The 24,461-nt window shown below is 30.8% G+C and overlaps 1 protein-coding gene across 1 annotated transcript; it reads right to left on the reverse strand.

The window, feature by feature from the left end:
- Window positions 1–2,972: 2,972 nt before the first annotated feature.
- On the reverse strand, window positions 2,973–9,242 carry LOC137926948 (luciferin 4-monooxygenase-like). The gene is made up of 10 exons (XM_068770697.1): window positions 9,115–9,242; window positions 7,641–7,848; window positions 7,003–7,227; window positions 6,821–6,920; window positions 6,437–6,593; window positions 5,656–5,801; window positions 5,439–5,568; window positions 4,627–4,848; window positions 4,127–4,297; window positions 2,973–3,502 (listed from the first exon to the last, which is right to left on the reverse strand). The coding sequence occupies exons 1-10, from the start codon at window positions 9,217–9,219 to the stop codon at window positions 3,374–3,376; spliced, it is 1,593 nt and encodes a 530-aa protein (XP_068626798.1). The 5' UTR covers window positions 9,220–9,242; the 3' UTR covers window positions 2,973–3,373.
- Window positions 9,243–24,461: the final 15,219 nt, after the last annotated feature.

Consider the following 24,461-nt stretch of genomic DNA (forward strand, 5'->3'; position numbering starts at 1 on the left):
AAGAAAAAATCTTCTCTGTATTCAATTTTTTATAAAGTAAACGTGAGAAGAGTTACTCATTTATCTTCTATATTTTGTAAACGGTCCAACAAAAATTAACTTCGTCCCCAATTTGAAATCTTCCGAGCATTTAGGATTAAATATGTATATGATATTATTTGTAGAAGGTAGAGTTACCCTTTAATCATATTCGACGAATTATTAATCGATTCGCTGAGAGTCCTGTATTCGATACGGTATTGTCTTAATATTTTAATACTTATAACAAGTTTTATTTCACCATAATTGATTCTTTTCTGTACATTGTTTGCTTTTGCTTGTTATTTAATAGCATACAAACAGCTTTATATGTAAAATAGTATTAATGTATAAAAATAATACATAAGTGTTATTTTACCTTTAAAACTAAATTATTAAAATAATGTAGCTAGAATGTGATACGGTATTGCAAGGTGTGTATACATTAGCACAGTTCGTAATTGGTCAAAGAAAGCAGATAATTTCTATTAGTTATAAAGTTGAGAAACCCTTGCTACTTTATGAACTCATTTTTTATATTAGTTCTGCAATATTTTTAATACCTCTTTAAAACAACCAGGAGCTTTAATACTATTCGCGAAAAATTCGACATTTTAACACGAGTATTATTAGCGTGGGCAAGACGGTCTATCTTTATGAATTAGCTTTAGATAAGTAGGTAAAAATAATCTAAATTGTTTATTATTTTTACAAATTGTCTGTAAAATTCTGTAAACCTTTGTTTTTTGGTATTGAATTTGTTTGATAGTAATGTTTTCAGTTTAAAAATAAAAATACATGAAAGTAGTACGACTAGCAAATACATGCTAATATTATAAAAATAGATACTAAGGGAAGTAATGATCTGATGATAATTTTGTGCTTAAAAAAAAACAAAAGAGGCAGCGCTTTTGAGATCAAGTTTATGACGCTGTTGCTGTCGACGCTTGAATTATGGTAGTATTTAACTAAAAATGTAACAATTCTTGTATGATAATATCTAAGCTAGAAATAAGTAAAACGGTGTCTGTTTCTGTATTTGGGAATCTTCCTTAACGGACAATGACAAATAAGACAGATATTAATTAGCTTGATAAAACCCACTGGCCACTATACATCGCTATTGGTATATGCGATAGTAATCTTGATCCTCTGCGAAGAATGTATGTCGTGAACATACGTTTGTGTTGGTATTTATGTGTCTAATATTGTCTAAGTATAATAGAGTGGTTTAGACTTAGTATATATATAGATAGACTACACTTTAATTGCTTTAAATTATCATTGCCCACTGACATTGCCACGCCTCATTATAAAGTCGAGGTGAAAGTGACCAGTTGAGGTGATGCAAGTTCTGCAAAACAATTTGGTTTGTGGCGTAGACTAATCATAGAAGTGTTTTCAATCATTGTTGCTCACGTTTGATCTCTAATGCAACGTTTCCAAAATGCTAAAAAAAATATATTTTTTTTAACTTTACACAAATAAATTTAAAGAAAGCGATTATTCATCTCTGTTAGTAGTTTGAATACATTACAAATCTGCAAAAATTGTATATGTAAGCCGTTTACGTATTATTATTACCATTTTTCACGCACTGTCTCATAGTGGATATAATCATAGTATTACGTTATTAAAAATAGTGTGTCCTATCCTCCTAAAGAGAAACAAATACGGGTCCACTGCACTCTGAAATTTTTTCAATGCGCACTTGCTTTGTAAATAGATTAATCACTGTTAAAATATACATGTAACAATGAGATCAGAAACTAATAAGGAGGTAAAAAGTATATCTTAAAGTTAATTAATTTTGGTTCCAACTAGAAATCGGAAAGTTTTGTGATACTAATCGCAGCAAGCCTCTATGGTGGATTACATTATGCACACTCTCATAAAGAACATTTGTTTCATCAGTGAAAAAATTACAACACAGGTAATGTACATTTACGTGTGTAATCAGTTATTAAATTTTTAAATTATTACGTTATGTATGTTCCGGTACAATTTTGCATTGGACACGCCCATTGTTACGAAAATGAATATATTTTTTTTTAATTTTAAGAAAAAATTGGCTATAGACGTTAAATCATGTAAAAATATTCGAGTTACATATAATATCGTTACGGTTTATTGAACTAAAATACAAGGGTCAATGTCAATGTCTCATAAGTCAACGTCAAGCCAAAATCGACCGATAGGGCTCGGCGCTAACCGTTGTAAATTTTTTAAAATTATTATATTTCACAAAATTTTTCTCATGCCACTTAAATAAAAAAAATTATTGAAACGTAAAAATTTTTAGTACATATTGATAGAAAGATTATTAAAGGTACATATTTTTCGGCCAGACAATAACTTAACAAATTATTGACATCGATTTTGATAATTTCAGTTAACCATTATTGCGATGCGATTTCGGCTTGATTTTAATTTATGGGACACACTATAAAAAAAAATAAATGTTGGTCAACTTCGCTACTGTAAAGTATTAAATAATTTTAATGGTTTATATTGTGTGAACAATATTAAAAATTAATTGGAATGCGGTACAATAAATTCAATCACTTAAACTTCACATTACTTTACTTATACACGTATGTAAAAACTGAACCTTACTTCATGTACAAGTATATAACAGTAAGAGTTTTCATTAAATTTCAAATGAAATCAAATCATTCATTTTGTCAAACTTATGTCAAATATGGTGATAACAAAAGAGAATAAATAGTCCAAATGTGTTCTGCCTTGTGGCGTACAAATTTTATGTAGATTCCTACAGAAAATTTGTATTGAAATGAGCAGGGTTTTGTCCAACTAAGTTTTATTTCGTTCCGCTGGTCAGAAACAAATTGGTGCAAGTATATACTAGTCCTCGTGAATACAGCAACATTGAGATGTATAATGAAGGGAACATGAGTAACCTTGAATTTCTGAAATATGGTTTAGCTGTCCGTTGGTAAGAAATTACAAATTGCTCTGATATACCTTTTTTGAGCTATAAATATGTCAGTTTTATATGCGCAATTGCCCCAAAACCTTATATAATGTTGCAATGGGGATGATACGAGCCCATGATAAGCCGTTAAAAGTATTGAGATGTTTGCTGATTTGTATGAGAATTGATTTGTTACAAATATATTCTGGGTGTGTCTCCCGTTTGTGGAAATGTCTTTCATTCAATCACCTTTCAAAATATTTTTTTTAATTTTATAACAATAAAACAGTTTTTGTGTTTTTAAGAAGTCCTGCTGTTGACGTATAAAAATAAAAATACAAATATAAATATATTTCTCTTCCAGCACACATTAAAGTTGAAGTTCGATAGTTTTTTTTTGTTAAAACCAGTTACCGTTATTTACAGCTTGCTGGTAGGTAGTTTGGGTAACATCTCACGTAATTTTCGCCTCAATATTTTACCGCTTGCATTTTTCGGTATCTCCTTTACAAATATTACACCACCATGTAGCCTTTTCCACGGCGACACCTGCATGTGAATACAACACTTTATTAGCTTTGCGGCCGCATCAGCTCGAGTAGACCGTACAGTGTCTGTATGAAAATTTTAGTATTATTATCCCAGTACGGATGAAATTATTTCAAAAATATTCTAGCAAAATACTGGGATATAAATGCAGAGTCTGAACCTTCTATTTCCAGGACTTTTGAATGTTAAACAATAATTATTTCGTTGTTTACGAACTCAATAAATCATTATCATTATTTTAGCCGAAGAATGTCCATTACTAGACACAGCACTCTCCCAAAGATTTACAATAAGACCATGCATTCAGCGTTTTCCGATGACCTAAACAAGGCACCCATAAGGTCGATAGATGACGTCCTACTCTGGATTTGCTGTTCCGTGGTCAACACTCTAAATCCTTAAGGTCTCAAGCGCCATCTGTTCAAGGCATTTTGTAGCCTGCCTTCTGCTAATTCAACTTGCAAATCCTCTGGACAATGTCGGTTATTTTCGATAGTTTATGGATCTCTTCTTACCTACTATTAATCTCGAAAAGAAATCCCTAGCATAACCGTCACCAATGTTCTGAGCAACTGTGAGGCCCGTTTAATAGTTGCGATCGTAGATGTTGACGTTTGTACTCACCTTCTTGGCCACATATTCTGTGATTTCAGTTTCTGTGACATTGATATTAGGTTTTTTAACTATGAAAGCAGTGGGCAATTCTCCAGTAAAGTCATCGGGACGACCGATCACTCCAACATCTTTTATAGCTGGATGCTGTAATAACAAATCTTCTAACTCCGAAGGCGAAACCTGGAAAAAAAAACTTGCTGTGATTAAGTAAAAAAGTTTTAAATTGAATATTTTCTTGTTGTGTAAATAAAGTTTGATTTAAATCATTGAATAAAATAAAAAAATATTGCTTAATCTTTACTTAGTTATCCAGACGTATTTACTTAATAGTAAAAATGTGACTTGGAATGTTACAATTTGGTGCTAACGCACTGGATAAAACCCTAAAGTCTTAAGGAGCCTTTGTTTTATTATTTATCATATCGACCTCTAAAGTTCTTACATTTGAAGATGTTCTTTAGTTTTTCGGTTGTCCGGTGTACAGTTTAATATGCAAATTTAGATCTAACCTGCCATCCCTTATATTTAATAATTTCTTTAATCCTGTCAACTATGTAGAAAAATCCGTCTTCGTCGTAATATGCGATATCTCCTGTTTTGTAAAATCCGTCTTCATCCAAAATACTTTTATTATCTATTTCAATATAACCATCAAATAGAACTGGTCCTTTTACACAAACTTCTCCGGCCTGTCGTGGACCCAGTATTTTACGAGTATTAACATCTACAATCTGAAAATATTTTGAGTTAAAATATAATAATCCTTGAGTTGCAGATTACTTCGAATACGGTAGATGCGTCAATTCTACAATAGAATATATAACAATATAATTATTCATGTCTTTTTTAATAATATTTTTGTAGAATAACCATTATTAACCAGCATAAATTTATTAAATTTATATATTAAAACATGTACATACAAATATAACTTGTACGGAGTTTATAATCATGTTTATTTGGATAAGCTTTATCTCAACGGATTCGCCAATGCATACGAGTATTTGTCTGTTTTTAGATTAACTTATTTCTCGTGCACCCATTTTTGTTGCATATTTATCAAGTAGATAAATACGGATAAAATATTTCACCTGGCGTCAAAAACAGTTATATGTTACGAGATTGTATCCGATGTTTTATTTTTATATGAAACACAGTGCTAAAGTAATGTTTAACAGTTTTATTATGTAACAGGTGTGTATGATACTTGATTTTAGCAGAGCTATAGTAAAGTTTTAAAATAAGATTCAAATCACTGCATACTAACAATAGTAAAAATGTAAATATATAATAGATAAAATAATAAAATTAAATAATTAACCTTAACAATGTTTCCTTTTAAAACGGTACCCACGCTTCCTTCTTTGTACTTAGTGACAAGTTCTCCTGTTATCGCACCAGTCGCTTCTGTCATTCCGTAACCTTGCAAAATGTACTTTATATTTGGGAATCTGATAAAAACATAAATTGTCAAGTAATAAAATACTATTACTACTCTCTGTATCAGATATCTTTAAATAAAGAGTAAAACAACTTACGTAGATTTCAGTTCAGTAATGAGAGCCTGGTTCAAAGGAGCACCGCCTGAATATACTATTTCTATTGAGCTGAGATCGTAATTCTTTGCTGTGATCGACTTGCACATAATAATAATAACAGGAGGAACTACTATTAAGACGCCTACCTACAATAAAAGAAGAATAGGCTGGGAATAACTTTCTTCGCATTTTACACAAAAATTCGAGACTCATTTTGTTAGTTTATTTGTATAGTATGAAAGTGTCGTTTTATTCGATGACTTATTGCCATCTTGTAGAGACATTTGATCAACAAAAACGTGGTAAGTATTCTTAGCAATCCTCTTTTGATGTTAATCTGACATTGCCTGTAGAATTCTCAAGAGACTGAAAGGGATGGAAATCTGCAGGTCAAGGCTATATGGTGTTCTTTATCACCTCCTAGCCTAACTCTTTTAATTTATGATGAGTAGCTAAAATTAGCGTTATCATAGCGAAAGACTACAACCGTTTTATTGATTAATTCCGGCCTTTTCATCACAACTTCTAGGTTTAATCTCATTAGTTATTGCCAGTAGAGATCAGAATCGATGGTTGCACATTGCTTTTCTAATTCCACCATACAACAGCATCACCTTTTTTCGCCCAGAATATGCCACAATTAGTGAAGCCATACAGATATTCGACCACAATTATTTCAACACGTTTTTTTTGTGTGATCCAATTTTCATAACCAATCATCAAAAAAGTTGGGTTTACGAGAAACTACAATGAAACATATGTTGAAGAATAAATTGCTTACCTTATAAGTCTGTATAGCTTCTAGGAATAAATTTTCACTGAATCTTGGCAGGAATACAGACGTCCTTCCACATACGACTTCGTGTAATGTAAAAATAAGACCCAGAGAGCTTGACCAGGGCGCAATAGACAAAATAACGTGATCTTTAGGTGAAAGCCTGTTACCACAAATAAGAGTTACTTGTGTTTACAATTTTTAATATTTAACTAAATTTTTAATTTGTTTATACATAGATAAAAAATATATACGTAATGACTAGTAAATTCAACACTAAAGGTTTGGTGAAATGTCATGTTACTCTGTGCACTTTATATTTGCTATAACAGAAAAATATTTTTTTAATGATTATCATTGTAATTAAAATGAGTAAATAAATAAACTTACACCGGTTGCTGTGTTGCTATAATTAAATTACTATGTGTTAATTTTACTCCTTTAGCAGGACCCGTAGTTCCGGACGAATACATAATAACGGCTATCCCTCCTAAAGTTTAGAAAGTATTTTCCTATGTAATAAAAATAGTTCTGAGTGTAATTCTTGGAATAAAATCGTGGATCATATTTACCATTAAACTCCTTAAACTCCTTAAACTTAAAAGAACTGATATCAATATTGCTTTGTAATATCTCCTTAAAACTTATTGTCTCTGAATTTGTCGGTACATCGTCGAAAACATAAAAATTTTTAATCATGTTTAAGCTTTTTATGGACTCATAATACCTTTCATTCGTGTTTTGTGATAGAAAAATGTACTTTGGCTTCGATATATGTAGAGCATGTATTATTTCATCTGAAATATTTGTAATATAAATTTACAGACTCTGAATTATATTTTAAGTTCGGAAGGACTAAACAAATGTACTTTTTTCTTAAGATTATTTTTCACGGCTGCAGTATTTAGGTAAAATCCTGAAAACGATTTTACCTAAATACTGAGGCCTTAAAAAATAGGTTCAGAATTTTACCAAATTTCAAGTGATTAAATATCTAAAAAATAATAATAATTTTTAGATGAAATGAATAGGTCACAAAATTTAAATTACGTAAATATTCTTTGACTAAATAATTAATATTGATTTATCATTAAGAGTTTTATTAACGACACATTTGGTACATGACAATAAAAACGTTAGTAACCAAGTAAAAATAAAAAAGAGCCTTAACCAAAACAAACGATTAAAAGTTTTGAAATGAAAAACGTACCTTTGTTATATATACCATTCATGCATGTTAAGGTAGCTCCCGTTGAAAATACAGCAAGTGCGGTAATCATATATTCAATTCTGTTTTCGCTGCATATGGCCACTACATCATTTTTTTTCAGCCCCCTTTGTTCCAAATAAAATGCAACATTAACAAAACTTTGGGCCAATTCTTTATAAGTGATTTTCTTTTTCGTCGCTGCATCGATCTTAAAGCCGTAAAAAGTTAAGTATTCGGACTTACATTTTGTACAAATAATTGAAAACGTCTATTCATTTCGAGACGACCTTTCAAAGTTAAGTCTTTTCTGAATTGCTCCATTCAATTCAGAATAAATCCGTTTTTATTTCGATAAGTTTAAAGTTAATCCCCTTTCTTTCTCACGAGCACAAAATAAGAAATTGCGTTTGAGATTAATATGCTTTTCTAGTCTACTATAAAATATACCAATGTAAGTGTAACTTCACATACCAATCTTACCGCTTGAAAATATAAATTTATTAAAAAATAATCGTTTTGTTTTAGTTTAACTAATATTTTAAATACATTATTTATAATACAATGAATAAATATTTCTTCGGGTAAATTTTGTTCATAAGATTATCCACATGCAATCATTTAGAAACTTGTGTACGTTATATTAAGCCAGAAGAACCGTCTTTAATAGAAACTAGATAATAACATTGACCTATCCTGTAATGATATCCTTAAACTTAAACTTAAGATAGTGATAATCCCATCTTGATCTTAAAATACATCACTTAAAAATTCTTCAGAATATTACAGGTTTTTTCTTTAATTTTTTTAGGTTTTTATATTAATGAAACCTCTTTAATTTTTTACACTATAATTCAGAGATATTACACGGTAGTTTATTGTAACAACGTACATAGTTGTCCAAAAAAGATATAATAATTTTATAAAGCCTAAAAAAAATTATAACAATGTTATCTTTTATTATTCAATGCTTTATAATATTAGTAAATTTTTAGATTATAACACACCCTGGTATGGTTGTGATAAGATAGATTGCCGATTAATGTCTATCTAAAGTTTAATAAAACAAAAACAAACTCAGTTTATTTAACGTATATATATATAAGGAATACAGAAAACTTGCTTTATTACAAATGACAGTGGTTTTTAATAATGAAATCGAAGATGCTTTTAAATTAAAAAAAAAACTTAATTGGTACATTAAGATATAAATGAGCTAACGTATCTCATTTATAATTAGTTACATCAAATTCAAGTTAGCCTATTTAATTTATCAGTAATGCACGAATTACTTTATTTAGAGAATAGCCGATTATGTTATTCTATATATTTGAAACTTTTTGTATAGAAAAAATGTTGATTTAGTCGCGTTTCTATACGTTTTTGCGCGGCAATAATTTAATTTATTACATAAAGATTTTTTATAAATAATCATTGGTACAATGGTACTATATATAAATAAGAAAGAAAAACTTACCAGAGCAACTTTGTCTTTAAATTTAGAGATTTCATCCAGAGCGTATTTGCCAAAATTTAGGTGAGAAGGCAGGAAAGTGTTTTTATCACCGTAAAATATAGTCATTTTAGTGAAAAGTTGTTACTTTAATAGCGAGTAAAGGAAGATTGAATGATAAATACATTACACACAAACGGTACGCAGAATGAAGATATTTATCAATTTTTTAAATTCAAGGACTTACGTAATCTTGAAATTGCACAGATATTGCTGTCGAATTGGTACCACATCACGATGTGGGACATATTGCACGATAAGAGTTAAAACAAATAAGGGTAACTCTACAATTATATTAAAAAAATAATATTTTATCTATGAATTTCTTTTTAATACTATGATGACTTTATTAAAATATCTTTCATTACTTTTTAAAATATCAATAGAGTTAGTATCCCTATGGATACTGACTGAATGTACGAACGGCATTTTTTTATTTCTATGTACACGTCATAGTTCGTCTTTGCAGTACCAATAGAATAACATTTTCTTACTGAGAAGCCATCTTCTTTTATAGAGTATTTTTAGACTTAAAAATATTTTAAAATGGAAAATACTGACTTTATATAATAAAATAGGAAAACGGTAGCAAATATCAAACTATCGATGACTTTCATTACCATATGTAAAATTTGCTGTATAAGCGGAAACAGAATACAAAAATGTTTTCGAAGTGCGGTGGCTGAAATTTAAATGAAAACAAGGCACGGGCAGTGGCCGCTACACGGATGTTTTATGGTATTCACGTTTGTAGCTGCGACAGGTGAAACGATCGCACGTTTGTGAATTGTATTCATTTCCTTTCGTTAACAGCGATTTCTACTTATGATATACATATTTTATTAATCGACATCAATATCTCATAATCATCGACGATGATATCTAATATTTTACATTATATATAATATAAGAATTTATGTATACTGTATTATGTTATATTATTAAATAAGAGCAGCAGTTATCATTAATTATTTTACGAAAATGTATCTAAAGATAAGATATCAATGAATGATATGGTAATTGCTACACTGAACTCATCGGACAAGGGTTATACAATGCACAATTTTTTTTATTGGTTCTTACATGACTGAAAACGCTGTACCGTGCCTTAGGTACGCGCGCGGCGATAAGCGGAAAAAAGTGGTCGTTAAGAACTATGTCGAACATACATGAGATAAATATACATAGATGTCGAGGGTTTTCACGCGATGTCAGTACTGCAGTTTTAAAATAGCAGAATACTTTAAGATAACAAAACAAAGAAAACTTTGAATATCGAACTGGTGCAAATGTTACCAAATATCGGGGTACCGCTAAAAAAATCACATGCTTAGCCAGTGATACTGGAGATGAAGTTGAAGCAGAATCTTTATCAGAATAACTGAAGTAAAAATATTTGTAAGATAAAACAATATTGAATTTTGTATTTAAATTTTGTTATATTTTTAGATAGTTGTGTTCATTAATGTATATACATAATCAAGTAACTATAATATATTAAATATAGTTATTTGATGAATAAAATAAAAAGTACTCTGATTTAATAATTTCGTCATACTATTTAATAATTTAATACATACGACTAGCGTGTAAACTTACAAAATGGATTTTTAATAAATTCAGGGTTTACGTACCATAATGCTTTAAAATATTTTGAGCCGAAATCGTAAGTGTAATGTGTCTCAGAGTATCAATCTCATGTAACTCGTGCTGTTTTTTCCTCAGTTGCTCTCTATCTCGTCGCCTATCTCCATCAAGTAATAGGCGTGCAATAACAGTTTCGATATGTCTATAGTATTCGCGGACTAATGATGTGTTTACGTGGAACCAAAATGCCGGACATCATCTGCACATGGTGCTAAAGAATTCTCTTACTAGTGCGTGAATCTAAATTGTTTCCTACGACATGGCTGGTTGACAAACTTTAACTATTACTTAACTTATAATTAAATTTGTTATGGTGGTCATAGACCTTAAAATGAATGAAAACCATAGAACACGGTGTAGAGACAATGAAAAAATTTATTATTATTGTAGGAAATCAAAGAACTGACAATAAGTAAGATAACACCTAATTTTTGAATTAAATTTTAAAAAATATTATTTGCACGTCTTGCGTCATGTATAAACCAATGTTTACGTTACTACATCATTGTTTGTGTCCATTGTATAATATATTAAATCAGTCAGGCGAATACAATAAAGCAATGACATTAATTATATTATTATATTTTTTTTAGATAATTGTTGTGTCTTTTTGCGAGTTAATCTTACGATGTTAACCAGAACTGTTATATTCAGAAGTAGGTAAACGTAATTTGTTGTAGCGGCTGTGTTTAAAACTGGATCGCCCACACGCTAATTCAATGCACTCAAAGTCTTCTCACGGCTTTGTGACTCATACTTGGTTATAATTCAGCTTTATATTCATAATATCGATAAGCAACTAACGGATGATTACATGGTCATCATTGTAATACTGCAAAACTATTGATGTTGAAACATAGACTACTTATATAAGTTTGTTTATACGTTTTCATTCTAACTTAAAAGGTCCACATAGCAGGGACCCTGTTTCTTAAATTTTTATGTTGAACATCTCCGCCTTAATGTCTTTTTATTTCCAATATTCTCACCGGCAATCACTTCATTTTGATGTAATAAATTGAATTATTTTAAGAATAACAATTAATTAAAATATAAAGTTATTTGACGTCTATGTCCTAAATTTTTTAGCCTTTATGGATATATCATAGAGGGAACTAGTTTCTGTTCCGCCTTTAAGGTTACACCGTTAATAGTGACCCACGTTTTCTCAATAAAAGGACCTCCTGTTGCGATGGGACAATTCATAGTAAGAGCGCGAGACCGGTTGCCTTATTCTGGTTTAATGTCCTGATTCATTAAGCTATCATCCGATTACCGCGTAGAGCTCGCATCGTAAAATAATCGTTAGTAACAGTCTACCATCAGAAGCAGAGTGTCCGTTGACGTGATAAAATTCGAATCGTGTTGTGAAATCTATACGTGTGAGGATGAATTATAATAACAATAAGCTTCCCATAGCTCATCATGGCTACCATAAACGTCAGAGATTATGTTTTATAGCAAATGCAATAAATGTTTCAAAGACGGATTACATTCAATAAAATAATTTTCGTTTTCTGTACACATAAGCAGTACTAAAAGAGAAATTTATATTAACATCTCACATAGTGATTCTTGTTTTCAATTCTTTTTCGCTACTAAGTAATAGTGGTTTTTACTTTACATATTACTAGCTATCTCTCACTGGCATTTGTTTGTTGTGAAATATAGAAAGAAATATTCAATTTTGTTATTTAGCTGCTTAATTATTTTACGGGAATAAATAGGTGTAGTTTCAAAATAAGCATATCATGATCTTCTTCTTAACTCTCCTTGCAGATAAAATTTTTTGAAATTTCAAGTCCTTAAGCCTTGCGGTTCCAGAGTCATCGTGATAAGTCAGTAAATAGGTGGATCTCTTATATATAAATAAATAGATGAGCTGTCCAAACAGACTTTATACCATAAATAGTTAAGTTTCTGTAAAATTAACCAAATAAAATGTGCTTCAGCGTGATCGCTACATTTATTGATTTTTGTTTTAATAATAAACGACGTTTACTCAGAGAAAAATTTCTATAGTGTACACAGCAAGACCAATAATTGTAGAAAAGTATTTATTGTAATGCTTCATATTATTTTTTAATTAATTACATCCTAGCATTTTTTTTAGATTGGATGGACTTCAAATATTCGCCAGCGGCGACATGCTTTTTAATTTGCATTTTATTTGGTATAGGAAAAATGCAAAAGATATCATTATCAACATCAAAACCAATGTTTAAGGACCAATGTTTATAGCATTAGTTTAAAACGTACAATCTTTTATTCTGAATGTTATTGTGGTATTACATAACAATAGCATCGATATCATTTGGATTAAGCAGATACTGTAGCAGCGGCAGACCTATTATATCCGTACATTACACAAAGATTTTAGTTATTACAACCCACGGTCTGTGTTAAAGGCCACTTATTGTATGAAATACACAATGGATTATAAATAAAATGTTAATATTACTTCCTAATAAATCGTTTTTTGTTCGAGTAACATCTGAAGGAATGAATTGAATTTTTTATTATCTGTGGTAATTTATAATATTTATAAAGAATCTTCTCTTTACAATTTTTACTGTTGTTGAAGTATTATTTTTTATTTTATACGTACGCTTAGTTTCGATTTAATTTAAACGTACTTTTTTATTTACAGTTTGTAGTTGATGTAATCGTCTAGTTTAATGAGCTAAAAATACTTGAGGTTTAGAGGATAATTGACGATGAGGTAGATTCTAAAATTAAAATAGATTATTAACAATTTGTTTGTTCATTTTTACTTAAATGTATTTAAATTTATTTTCTATTCTAAACACAAATTGATAATAACAAGTTTGGTTTGTAAATCATTTTGCCTTTATGTTTTTGGTATTAAAATAATCTTAAATGGGATAAGCTACTATCGTTGTACACAAAGTTGCGTAGCTTGCTAATGTTTATAGATCGTGTTAGTGGTTATACCAATAAGATAGTTATTAGAGCGTTTAGCGAGTTTCTAAGTGGGAAGCCACTTAACGTGATCACCATTCATGGTTCTTCGATGTACAGTAGCGACCAAATATCGTATCTAGTAAGTTTACCAGTCGGTAAGCTTACAAAGTTCTAATCGGTGAGATTAGTGTCGATAATGTTGTTTGAAATTAGTAGCATATATGGGTATCAAACTTTTCCTCGTCCAATATCCGTCTGTGCCTTAAAATGAAGGTCTACGACCAATGTGTGTGATTTACGGCACTGAATTCATTGACAAACTCACAGTCGCCGAAAGAACCATGAGGAATGCTTGGATTTCTCGACGAGATCAAATCTGGAATAAGGAGATCCAAAGACGAACGAAGCTAATTGGTATAGCCTAGCGGATTTGCATGATGTTGTGGAAGTGAGCAGGTAATACAGCGCGTAGAACTCATGGCTTCATGAGCCTAAAAGTTCTGGAGGGGATATCACGTACCGGAATGCGCAGAGTAAGACGGCGGATTCAGGTTGCTTCTTTGGTCTTATTGGAAATCTATGGAAAGCCTATGTATAATAGAAAACTTTTATGGTATAAAGCTATAATTATTCCTAATTATTTTCATACACTGTTCATTTCAATAGCTATATCTATTTCAACTTGCCAATCCGGCATAGATGCTAGAAAATAATATTTATTACATTATTATTGTTAATGGAAAAAAATAAGCTGGTAATATGCTTTTTAAATAAATAAGTATACCATCTATTTTAATTTCCGTCCATACTTTCAGTTTTTTTTAAATACTCTGGTATGCAAAAAGTAGCATTTGTTCTTATTTAGTTAGTTTCCGACATTTGTGTGCGAATAGCAAATTTACACATTTTCTCCACCTTTACACTATTAGGATTTCTCAGGAGTTCGCAGGTCGTATTAATGCCGCATTTACTTAGAAGTCTAAGCGTCAAGGCGTGGGCGGGTGCGAGCGTGAGAAGTAAATATTCAGAGCCGGGCAAACGAAAAATTGTAGATGTTTCTAATGGCGAATACTCAACGGTAATTAAAGCGTTTAGGTAATCTTAACCATACGTCATTGTTGTGACGAAAATGTTTTAAATCCACAAATAATAATTATAAAAGAAAATTATATAATAATGCCACAAAACAATACAGAGGAAATTTACAAAATAAACATATTCAATACACAATGATTATATATACTTAATACATAACCTTTTTAATAGATATAAAAATATTCGTACTAACGTATCAATCATAGATTATAACTTTATTTAAAATTAAATTAAAAAAAAATGAAGTAAAAATCACTTCTTCTTTTCAACTGATAGACGTCCACTGCAAGACATAGACCTCTCCCAAAGATCGTCATGATGACCAGTCTTGCGCTGCCCGCATCCAGCTACTTTTCACTACCGTAACTTAGTTGACGGTTCATCTATTGGGGAAAGGCAGCATAGGCAGGCCACCTATGCTGCCTCAACCGGCTCTTGGTTGCCACTCGAGAACCTTTCTGCTTCAAAAAAAAAACTAGACAGAATTTTTTTTAGCATACAGTATTTTCGCACATAGGGTATTCATTTTCGTGGGAAAATCTGTGTGATTAAAGCTTATTTCCTAAATAATTCTCTCAGTTATACTAAACCACTGTAATACTAGCATAAAAGTGGTTTTTCGAAAATGCAGTTAAAATAAGGCATACGCGTTATGCATTTAGAAAACAAACAATATTAAAATTATAAAATGCTTATCTCACATAATTGAAACAAAAACGTTTGAATCATAGTTATTTATTTTATACGAGTAAAATTACAAAAACTTAAATCACCAACTAAGAAGTAAATGAACTACGTTAGATCATTATATGATCATGATGTTACAATTTTTATGAGGATAAAAGGTATTTGTCAATAAGATTATAGTGTACAGAATATGCCTGTTAATTTATTTGTGCAATAAATAACATTTTATTGCGGTTCGCAAAAGTAAAAAGAAAGACGTAATGAAGACTCATTAAAAGTTGGGTTGGTCCATCTTTCGCTATCCAAAGTGCGGGGACGGTGCGTTAAATGTCATTAAGACTGAAATTAATGTCTAGTTAGTCTTGTTATACGATTATTGTGTCCGTAATATGAAAATGTATCTGTAATAGAAAAGTACATAATATGTTACGAGAAAAAAAAGTATATATTTGTTGATGAAATTATCATCGATAAATTTATACTTTTTTATTTCTTGTTTAATTTAAAAATTAAATTGTTTTTTAAAATTCTTTTTTTCATATCAATTTCGCAACGGTATTCTTATGCTAAAAAGAATAGATTTTTTTCTTCAAATAAACTAATTTAATTTACGAAATACATATATAGTGGTCGAAGACTACTCTCAATTCAATTACCAGTAAAACCATTTAGAAGAATTATAAAATTCATTGGTTATATCAGGTGCTCTAAAAAGAGTTTAAAACGACATTTAGATTTCATGAAAATTCGGTTCATTCTATAATAAAGAACAGATGTGGGGTATGTGGCTGACTGTACTGACCCTACCCTGACTGCGTCATATGCATAAGCAACAAACTAAATAATAACTGGTTATTACATGGAGAGCCTGCCATAATTATATTAACAAAGGCATAAAAGAATTGATAAAACATTATTTTTTCGATCCAATAAAGTTTTAGGAAGTTAAAAAGATTATACTGTGTGGCCAACTTTAAAGAATCAAGTCAAAATAGAAGAGAAATAAATAATATGTTGATCATTGATGTTACTGACACAACTACGATTCATTAGTGCGCAGCAGTTAGGTAATGGTTTGTGGTCAGTGTCATCATGGGCCTGCGGAATTAAATCGTTGCTAGCGAATACGTGTGTGAACGAACAAACTAAATTAAAATATACAATAGTTGCTCGGCCGGTGCTCGGGAACTCTAATACAAAACATCTATGTTAAATTATTATACGGCTAAACATTGTAATTTCCCATGACATTAAATATAGCACCGTTTGTTTTAATTGTTGCCGATTTTTAGCATCCTATAATAACAGTAAAACGATTTTTACCTTAGAAAGCCAATCGGTACTTAATCTGAATAATCAGCAACAAAATTTGCCGAAATTTCATGTAAAGCTATATTTGGTTAGGAAGTTGTAATTGTGCGAAGTTATTTCCTTTATTCTGCATAAATGAGTTATTTATTACGTTTGTTGCTTCCAATCTTATTCGCGTATACCATTTGTTAAAGTGCTTTGTGAAACTTAGCGGGGAAACTAGCGCCAGTCGGAATTAGACACATATTTCATTCGGCGGTGCGGAGGTGTTCTGCTCCGTGCATATCAAACACCTATCTATAACCGAGTGACTAAATTGCTCTTCCTCGCAAGATAAACTGGACAAGATTAATGAGCCTAACGTGCAAAACGTTTAAACCCATTTCCAACTTAAATCCGACGAGTCAGTTCCATATATTAGAGGCGGCGAGAACGTTCCTGGCACAAATTTTGATCATTAACATTAACCAAATTAGTTGGCTTTAAACCGCCCAGAATCCAGACCATTTTATGAACGAATTGAATAAATTACATCTACATGTAAATTTCTATGGGCACATGTAAGCCGTCACATAGAAATTGTGGCAATTCGCGGATTTAGCATTAATCAACCGTTTTGTGAGCGTGAAATGTGAAACAAATTACAGGCGGTGTGTTGTTTTATTATATTATTCATAATTAACAATTTCCTAACAGATTTTCTGACGACTTCCGTTTTTCTATTGCTGTTTTTACAACTCGTAATCTGATTTTGTTTGCAAATATTTATTGCGTTTAGAACCGTCATAACTCTTTGTGGACATAATTACAAAGCTCTCTATTTCACGGCTCTGCGATCACTAAACCAATTTAAACTGAATTTTACGGGTCAGTCACTTTCATAATATAATCTGTATTTATATTTTAAGATAATGATGTTAATAATGCTTCCTGCATACTTCACTAAATAATTGTTACTATAAAAATAATATGTTATACAGTGAAATAAAGATATTTAATTTTTTTTTAATCTGAATGAATATTTTAGGTGTGTTATAGTTACATTTCTTTATCACTTTTTTGAAATCAAAAAATTAAAACGAAAAACAAATGTAAAATGCTGACGTCAATTAATTACCGAAGTGAGGTAAAGATTTCTTAGAAGGGGACCAATATAAGTTTTGCTTATATTTCTATGTCTTCTTAGCGAGTGATTGCTTTTTTAATTAAAACTGTAATTAGCAGTAAGTGCGGGAAAAGATGTTAACTTTTTTGAAAAAAAAAAAACCGTTTGGTTTTACTTGGCGAATACGAACACTTCCTTCGTCCATTCTTTTAAATGGTTCTCTTAGAGAACAATTATGTCAATCATTCTGAAGATAAGCTGCTTATTGTACTATAAACTTACATATACAGACTACGTATGCTGTATTTTGTAAATTTTGAAACATTCTATACAAAACTTAGCATATTTTATAGCTATTGGTAATTCTATAAGCTTATTATATAGCTTTATTTCATTTACTGACTAGTTTTTCTTTTTTAAGTATGATTATTATATGATAAAAGTAAGTCTTATGTTATGTACGTATATTTATGTTATGTAGCCATATATTGTATAGTGATATGGTTGTGAACAACGTTGTAACAAATTTATATTTTTTATGAGAATTACGAAATGTTTATTATATAGTAATATAATAACGTAATGTGTAATTATTTGCTTGATCCACAGATAAATAAATAAATGTAGAGCGATAACTGTTTCGATGTTTTGTGTAACGTAAAGTTATAATGTGGTTCAAACAGTACGTTTCGTTTTGTAATTCTATTATTTACAATTTGAGTTCATCTGTATTCCTGAATCGTCGAAGTGTCTGGTTAGTTTTTGCTGATTTACGCTTGGGAAAAGGCAGTCGAAGGAGATAATTTGTGAACCAGAACAGATACGCCAATGACGATGTACACGCACTCGATATGTTGATGTAGAGTACAAACTGACGTATCAAATACTCTAATATTAGATAGAATTGCTTATATACATGAATTCATTTATGTGTTTATTTATTCATATATTTAAATAATTCACATAGAATCATTTACAGTGACCACATTTACATTTAACGAGAGAATGCCCTATTTTATAGAAGCTAGAATCAGATTGAGCTATGTTTGAGTTACGATGCAAACTTGCCTTGATCTGAGAAGAGCCCACGAAAAACTTAGACGGATATTTTGGATGTCGCTTTCTCGATATCCATGTTACAGAAGAGCAATTTATTTTATAAAGCTTGATATTGTCATTTAAAAAATTCTTTACTTTGTAGAAACATTTTTTACAAGTTGTTGTTTTACAATCTTCTCAAATTTATATTAAAAAAAATAAAATAACCGTACACGGTTGCCAAAAAATGATTATCAATTTTAAGACTCCTAGAGAAAGGTATAACGAGCTTATTTTTATTTTTGATGTATACCTTATGAACATCACTATTTTTCTTATAGTTATTAATATTGTTACGCGCGTAGGCCAAAGGGATAGGGATAATTAGTATTGAATTAAAGGGCGTTAAATGTTCTAGAGCCAATAGTTTGAAAACATTTTATTATATAAAAACTTAAAATATACTTTATTGAATGTCATTTTGTTCTTCTTGATTATGAATGTAAGTTCTTTGTAACTGACAAATATAAACATAATCAAGACACAAAATCATGTACATATTTTTAAAACACGAACTAATTTCGTATTAAGTCTACCCGTCTCGTATAAATAACAAACGGAATTTATAGCACGATGATTGGACAAAGAAAAACAAAAATGACAACACTATTATAATTCTGCATCTCGTAAGCAGATTATATAGCGTAACCAACAGTTGATATTATACAATGTTCCGAGGACTCGAAGACCACGCGATTCAAGTCGAATGGAACGAGAAATTACGGCCCGCGTTGTTATGCCGTTGTGAAACAGTTGTATTCTATTTTTCATGCCGTTTTAGTGCCGTCACAATGCCGGACCTCTACGCTGCGATAATAAAACCAATATCGTAGGTGGTCTCGCACTGTGCGGCAAATATGTACGTTCACATTTTTTTGAGATCTATAAAATTTTACTATTCAAATTGAACATGCCCAGCTTAACTTTTATTATACTCCAGATTTAACATATTTTTTCACACACTTCCTGTAAATATAAATATTGGTAACAATTCCACGTACGGGTGATTTATCGCAACATGTAAAAATGTATCAATGTACGAATATTTAAAGAAGGAATTACTCGATATGCCAATTGAGGTAAATGTATGCGTGCCCTGAACGTATGAGATACCGTGGCATTAAAAATTTTTTTATGTGTCAATATCTTTATCACAATTAGTATATTTTATTATTAACTGGATTTATTATTATTAAATGATTAATTTAGAATTTAAAATGTCTCCAGAATCCTATTCTTCAGAATCTTTTTAGTCGTGCACTTTTTTCAGAGGACGTGGTTATGGCCCTTTGGTTCTGGTTTCCCAGCTTCTCTCGTTAGCCTTGCTATATAGCACGGTGTTCGGTAAAAGAGTATTCATTTATTGAATTTTTTTAAGCAATTTTAATGATTTCTGTCCATCTTGACGCTCTCTAGCGTCCTCGAGATCGAACGAGAACGCTATGATGTATGGATCAAAGATAAGAAACACAACAAGTTTAAGATTATTTATTTGATAATATCTTATCATAATATATGATATATATACCAGCTGTCTTCCTCCCGCTTCGTGATCTTCATAAACGCTCCCTCAACCCCACTGCGGATGGAATTTCGTGAAGTCTGTTCTTAGTTGATTTCTACTTAGCAAAGAAATTATTTTTTGAAGTTTAAGTTTCTAAGCCTTATGATTTCAGGAATATGTTAAGTTTGTACATATAGTAAAAATGGAAATTTCTTATATACATAGATTAAATAATCTATTCAATCAAATCCAGTTCAAATCAAAGAAATCTAGTTTGATGCGGTAAAGATACCTAATAAACTTGTTGTTTCTGAAAAACCAATTGGTATAACCAAACACTTGCTGTTGGAGCAAAAGATATTCCTGGACAGATATTACTACTCGCGTCGTCACTATAGAAGTTAGTTTTGATAATTATACGAGAGGCAAATACTCTGTCAGTAGCAAGGACATAGAAAAATATCATAACGGAGGAAAAGATTCCTTAAATTTTTTAAAGACGATTCACAGATAAATACACTTCAAAAGCCTTAATTCGTTTTGGGAGCAGCTTCCAATGAATACTCACAACAGACACGTATTAGAAAGAATATAAAATCCTTGAGAATATGTCGGTGGTATATTCCAGAGCTATTTTCAAGAACAGTAAGGGCTATTAGCTACATTAAAAAGTGTAGTAAGACTAAAAAAACTTAAAGACAACACAACTATGTAATAAAACATTTTGATCAACAAGCACTAAGACCCAGTCAACAAAAAAACTAGGAATAAATTTATTGCGAATTTGTATGCGGAATTTGATACGGGCAGGAGTGAGAGGTGTAATAGCAAAATCTACCGCAAGTTTTAGCTCTGTCAAGAGACAATATATCATATAACAAAACATATTAATTTTACAACAGGGTCCTCAAACAACATTGGTAGGACTAGTCATTAGTTGGCTTGTGAGGGAGGAGTCTATTTTGCGAAGGTAAAAGTCAATTGTTAATACCGAATATCGTATCCGGCTCTTCCTATAACGCGACAGTGTCACTAGCACAGTGAATCCATGGAATAGCCTTTTTTATCAAAAATTATTAAACTTGAAATATCTGTGAAATATTATTATTTATTCTTTAAGTGTGATCATTACATTTGACACTGTATATAACTGATATATTTTGCCAGGTTTCTTCTAAATTTTGACTTACAGGTTGTAACTACTTTCACATCATTCAACGATATGATAAAGATTAAACACATTGAAAATGTTTTTTTAATTTAAATTAACCATTAAAAGTGTAATAAGAAACATCATATAAAATATTTCTCAAAACACGTTCCTTGTGAATTAACTTTCTTTGAGGTTGCGCTTGTGTAATGATGTACACGTTCTTTGAGAGATAGCTTCAAAGCTATTTAAATAAATAAAGAATTTAAATCATAAACAAGTCTATTTAAACCGCTTCCTTTCTTGTTTATCACTTAAAATACTGTATGATGTCTTAATATATTTTGACTTTACACTTTCATTTTACTTCACAGTAAACACTATCTCTTAGGTAACAAAGGTTTATAAGTTTTCTGTATAATATTTGCAATCGAATAATAATTTCTAAAAATATATATATCAAGTATAGTACTTAATCTAAGTCTATGAAGTAGACTTATTTACCAACATGTATTTGTTAAAATAAATTAACAGAAAAAAACCTGATATCTCTAACAACAATTAAGCATTTGTCCTTTAAAAAAGTGTCTATATTTATTTTAGTGTCATTGTTTAAAATTTATTGTCCAACGAGACCTTTTTACTTTACAATGGACCCTGTTTTCGACAGTAGGCAATGCAATATAATAGACAATAATAAATATAATAGATAGGATATAATTGTTCGTTGTTTTTTAATAACTTTTTTATATTCTACATTGGAATGTATGTGTCATATCAATGTTGGAATATTTTTACGGCCCAATTGGCTCAATTTATCGATCATTGTCCAGACGGCGTGGCGGCAATTTAAATGGCACGGTTGTTGTTCGTTAGGCAAAAAAAAATCGTCATTTTAGCTTTTTAATTTGGGCTTATTGACACTGAAAGTAGTTTAAAGATGACCAAAAAGATGAAAGTACGTAGTAGTAATACTGGATAGACATACAAACAAGATTTTTTTTTGTACCTAAATCGCACAAAACTATAATAATATGTTATATACATTCAATAATCAAGGTCGTGAGTAAAAATCTGTACTATGAATAATTTCGTGATGTAAAATACAGGGTTGTACTGCAAAAGACTTGGCTTTCACTTTTCGAGAAGTCTCGTCACGTGATGTAAAGAAAAAAAGAAAGATTTTAATTGCTTGCATAGTTAAAAATCTGGTCCAGTGCAGACCCAGATCTATAAATGACGCTTAAAAATATACCATCATATTTAAATATTTTACGCATTATTTCTTATAATTCTGAAATTTGCAAGAACGTTTTAAAATAAGTTAAATATTCAATTCAAACTTTTTAATGAAATACAAGATCATATAGGAAAAAACTATTAACGAAGTTTTTGCGACTATAATAACTACAGTCAATCCCTAGATATAAACAGTATAACTGTAAATATGCATTTTTAATTTTTTTTTCCGAGGAAAGGGATTACTGTTGAACTAAATACAGGACGAAGGTTAAGTGTTTCGTTGTCTATTTCACTTAGAACGTTTCCCCAAGCTCCTTAGTAAACATTGGTCGACACTTGTACTTACGACATTACATTAAAGAAGGCAACTCGGCGGTTTAGCGTAGACTAAGCAGAAACTCTTGCCTTTAATATTTACGAACCCAATGATTTAAAATTTGATAAGGAAACTAATGAAGTTCAATAAAATATTTTTTTAGTATTTCTCTCCAACCGTGTCGCAGAAAGATTTTGACATCGCAAAAATTGTTTAGTCGGTTGTGAGTTTTGTGGTGTCGGTGAGTGCTTTCAAGCGGCACTTGCCCGACGGCCGATTCAATGTGCACTCGTCGTAGCAATCGTTTTCACTGCTGTCGGGATTGCTTAGGTTGTCGTTTCTGATTGAATTCACCCGTACGACCGCCACGCTGCCACCGGCCAGCCTGACCCGGAAAATTAACCTAACCACATAAACGTCGATATGTGTCGAGTGTTTGCTCGAATTAATGAGAGGTTTCTTTATTGGATTTTGTGTAAAATTTCTTTTTCGAGTTTAGTTTGTTTCTAAACAACATATATCTATTTATTAAAAATGTTTCCTTCATCACCACGTATTATATCATCATGATCATCATCGTTTCAGTTGTAGAACTTCCACTGGTGGATTTCTCTTCTTAAACTCTCAATGACGTTAACAAGGTCGTCTGCACATCTCGTGAGTGTCGTCCTTCATCGTCCTTTGCTGCGCTTGCTGGTCTGTGGTCTCCATTCCAGAGACTTACTTTGCCACTTGCCCACTGCTACTTTACTTTGTCAATTAGCTTGTTTACGTCTGTTACTTTCATCTATGGATCTCTTAATTCCTGATTCGTACTTGTAGCATAGCTCTCTCTATTATATGACGCTTCGCGATAATTTATATAAATTTTTAAGTTTCAATTTGATTTCTGATTTGCAAAATAAATATTTATATTAAGAAAAGAATTACAACAGTTTACTTTTATAAATTAGAGTTTTATCACAATAAAGTTTGAAGAGGATCAAGAAAAGATTTTTATATATTAATTATGCCTGATTTTGTATCGTATTTAGAAACAGATAAAACGTAAAAATGAACTACGTTAGGTTATTTAAACAAAAATTCATAGAAGACATAATGGTATTTCAATATCCCACCAACAAACATTTGAAATACGGTAAAGAGGTCAATTCGAGTGTGAAACGAATTAACGCCGCGTGAATTGTGCTCATCGTCGTACAAACCGAATTAGGAAAGCGTCTAAATGTAT

The sequence above is a fragment of the Battus philenor genome, unplaced genomic scaffold (genome assembly GCF_028537555.1).
Source record: "Battus philenor isolate CCGP_79_NKW_IND1 unplaced genomic scaffold, ilBatPhil1.0.hap1 SCAF_3, whole genome shotgun sequence".
NCBI classification, from domain to species: Eukaryota; Metazoa; Arthropoda; class Insecta; order Lepidoptera; family Papilionidae; genus Battus; species Battus philenor.

Excerpts from the sequence above, each read along its gene's own strand:
- LOC137926948 (XM_068770697.1), bottom strand. The coding sequence starts at position 9,219 with ATGACTATATTTTACGGTGATAAAAACACTTTCCTGCCTTCTCACCTA. Across the intron at positions 5,569-5,655 it reads ATTACTGAACTGAAATCTAC|ATTCCCAAATATAAAGTACA; the intron begins GTAAGTTGTTTT and ends TGTTTTTATCAG. Across the intron at positions 3,503-4,126 it reads CAGAATATGTGGCCAAGAAG|GTGTCGCCGTGGAAAAGGCT; the intron begins GTGAGTACAAAC and ends ATTCACATGCAG.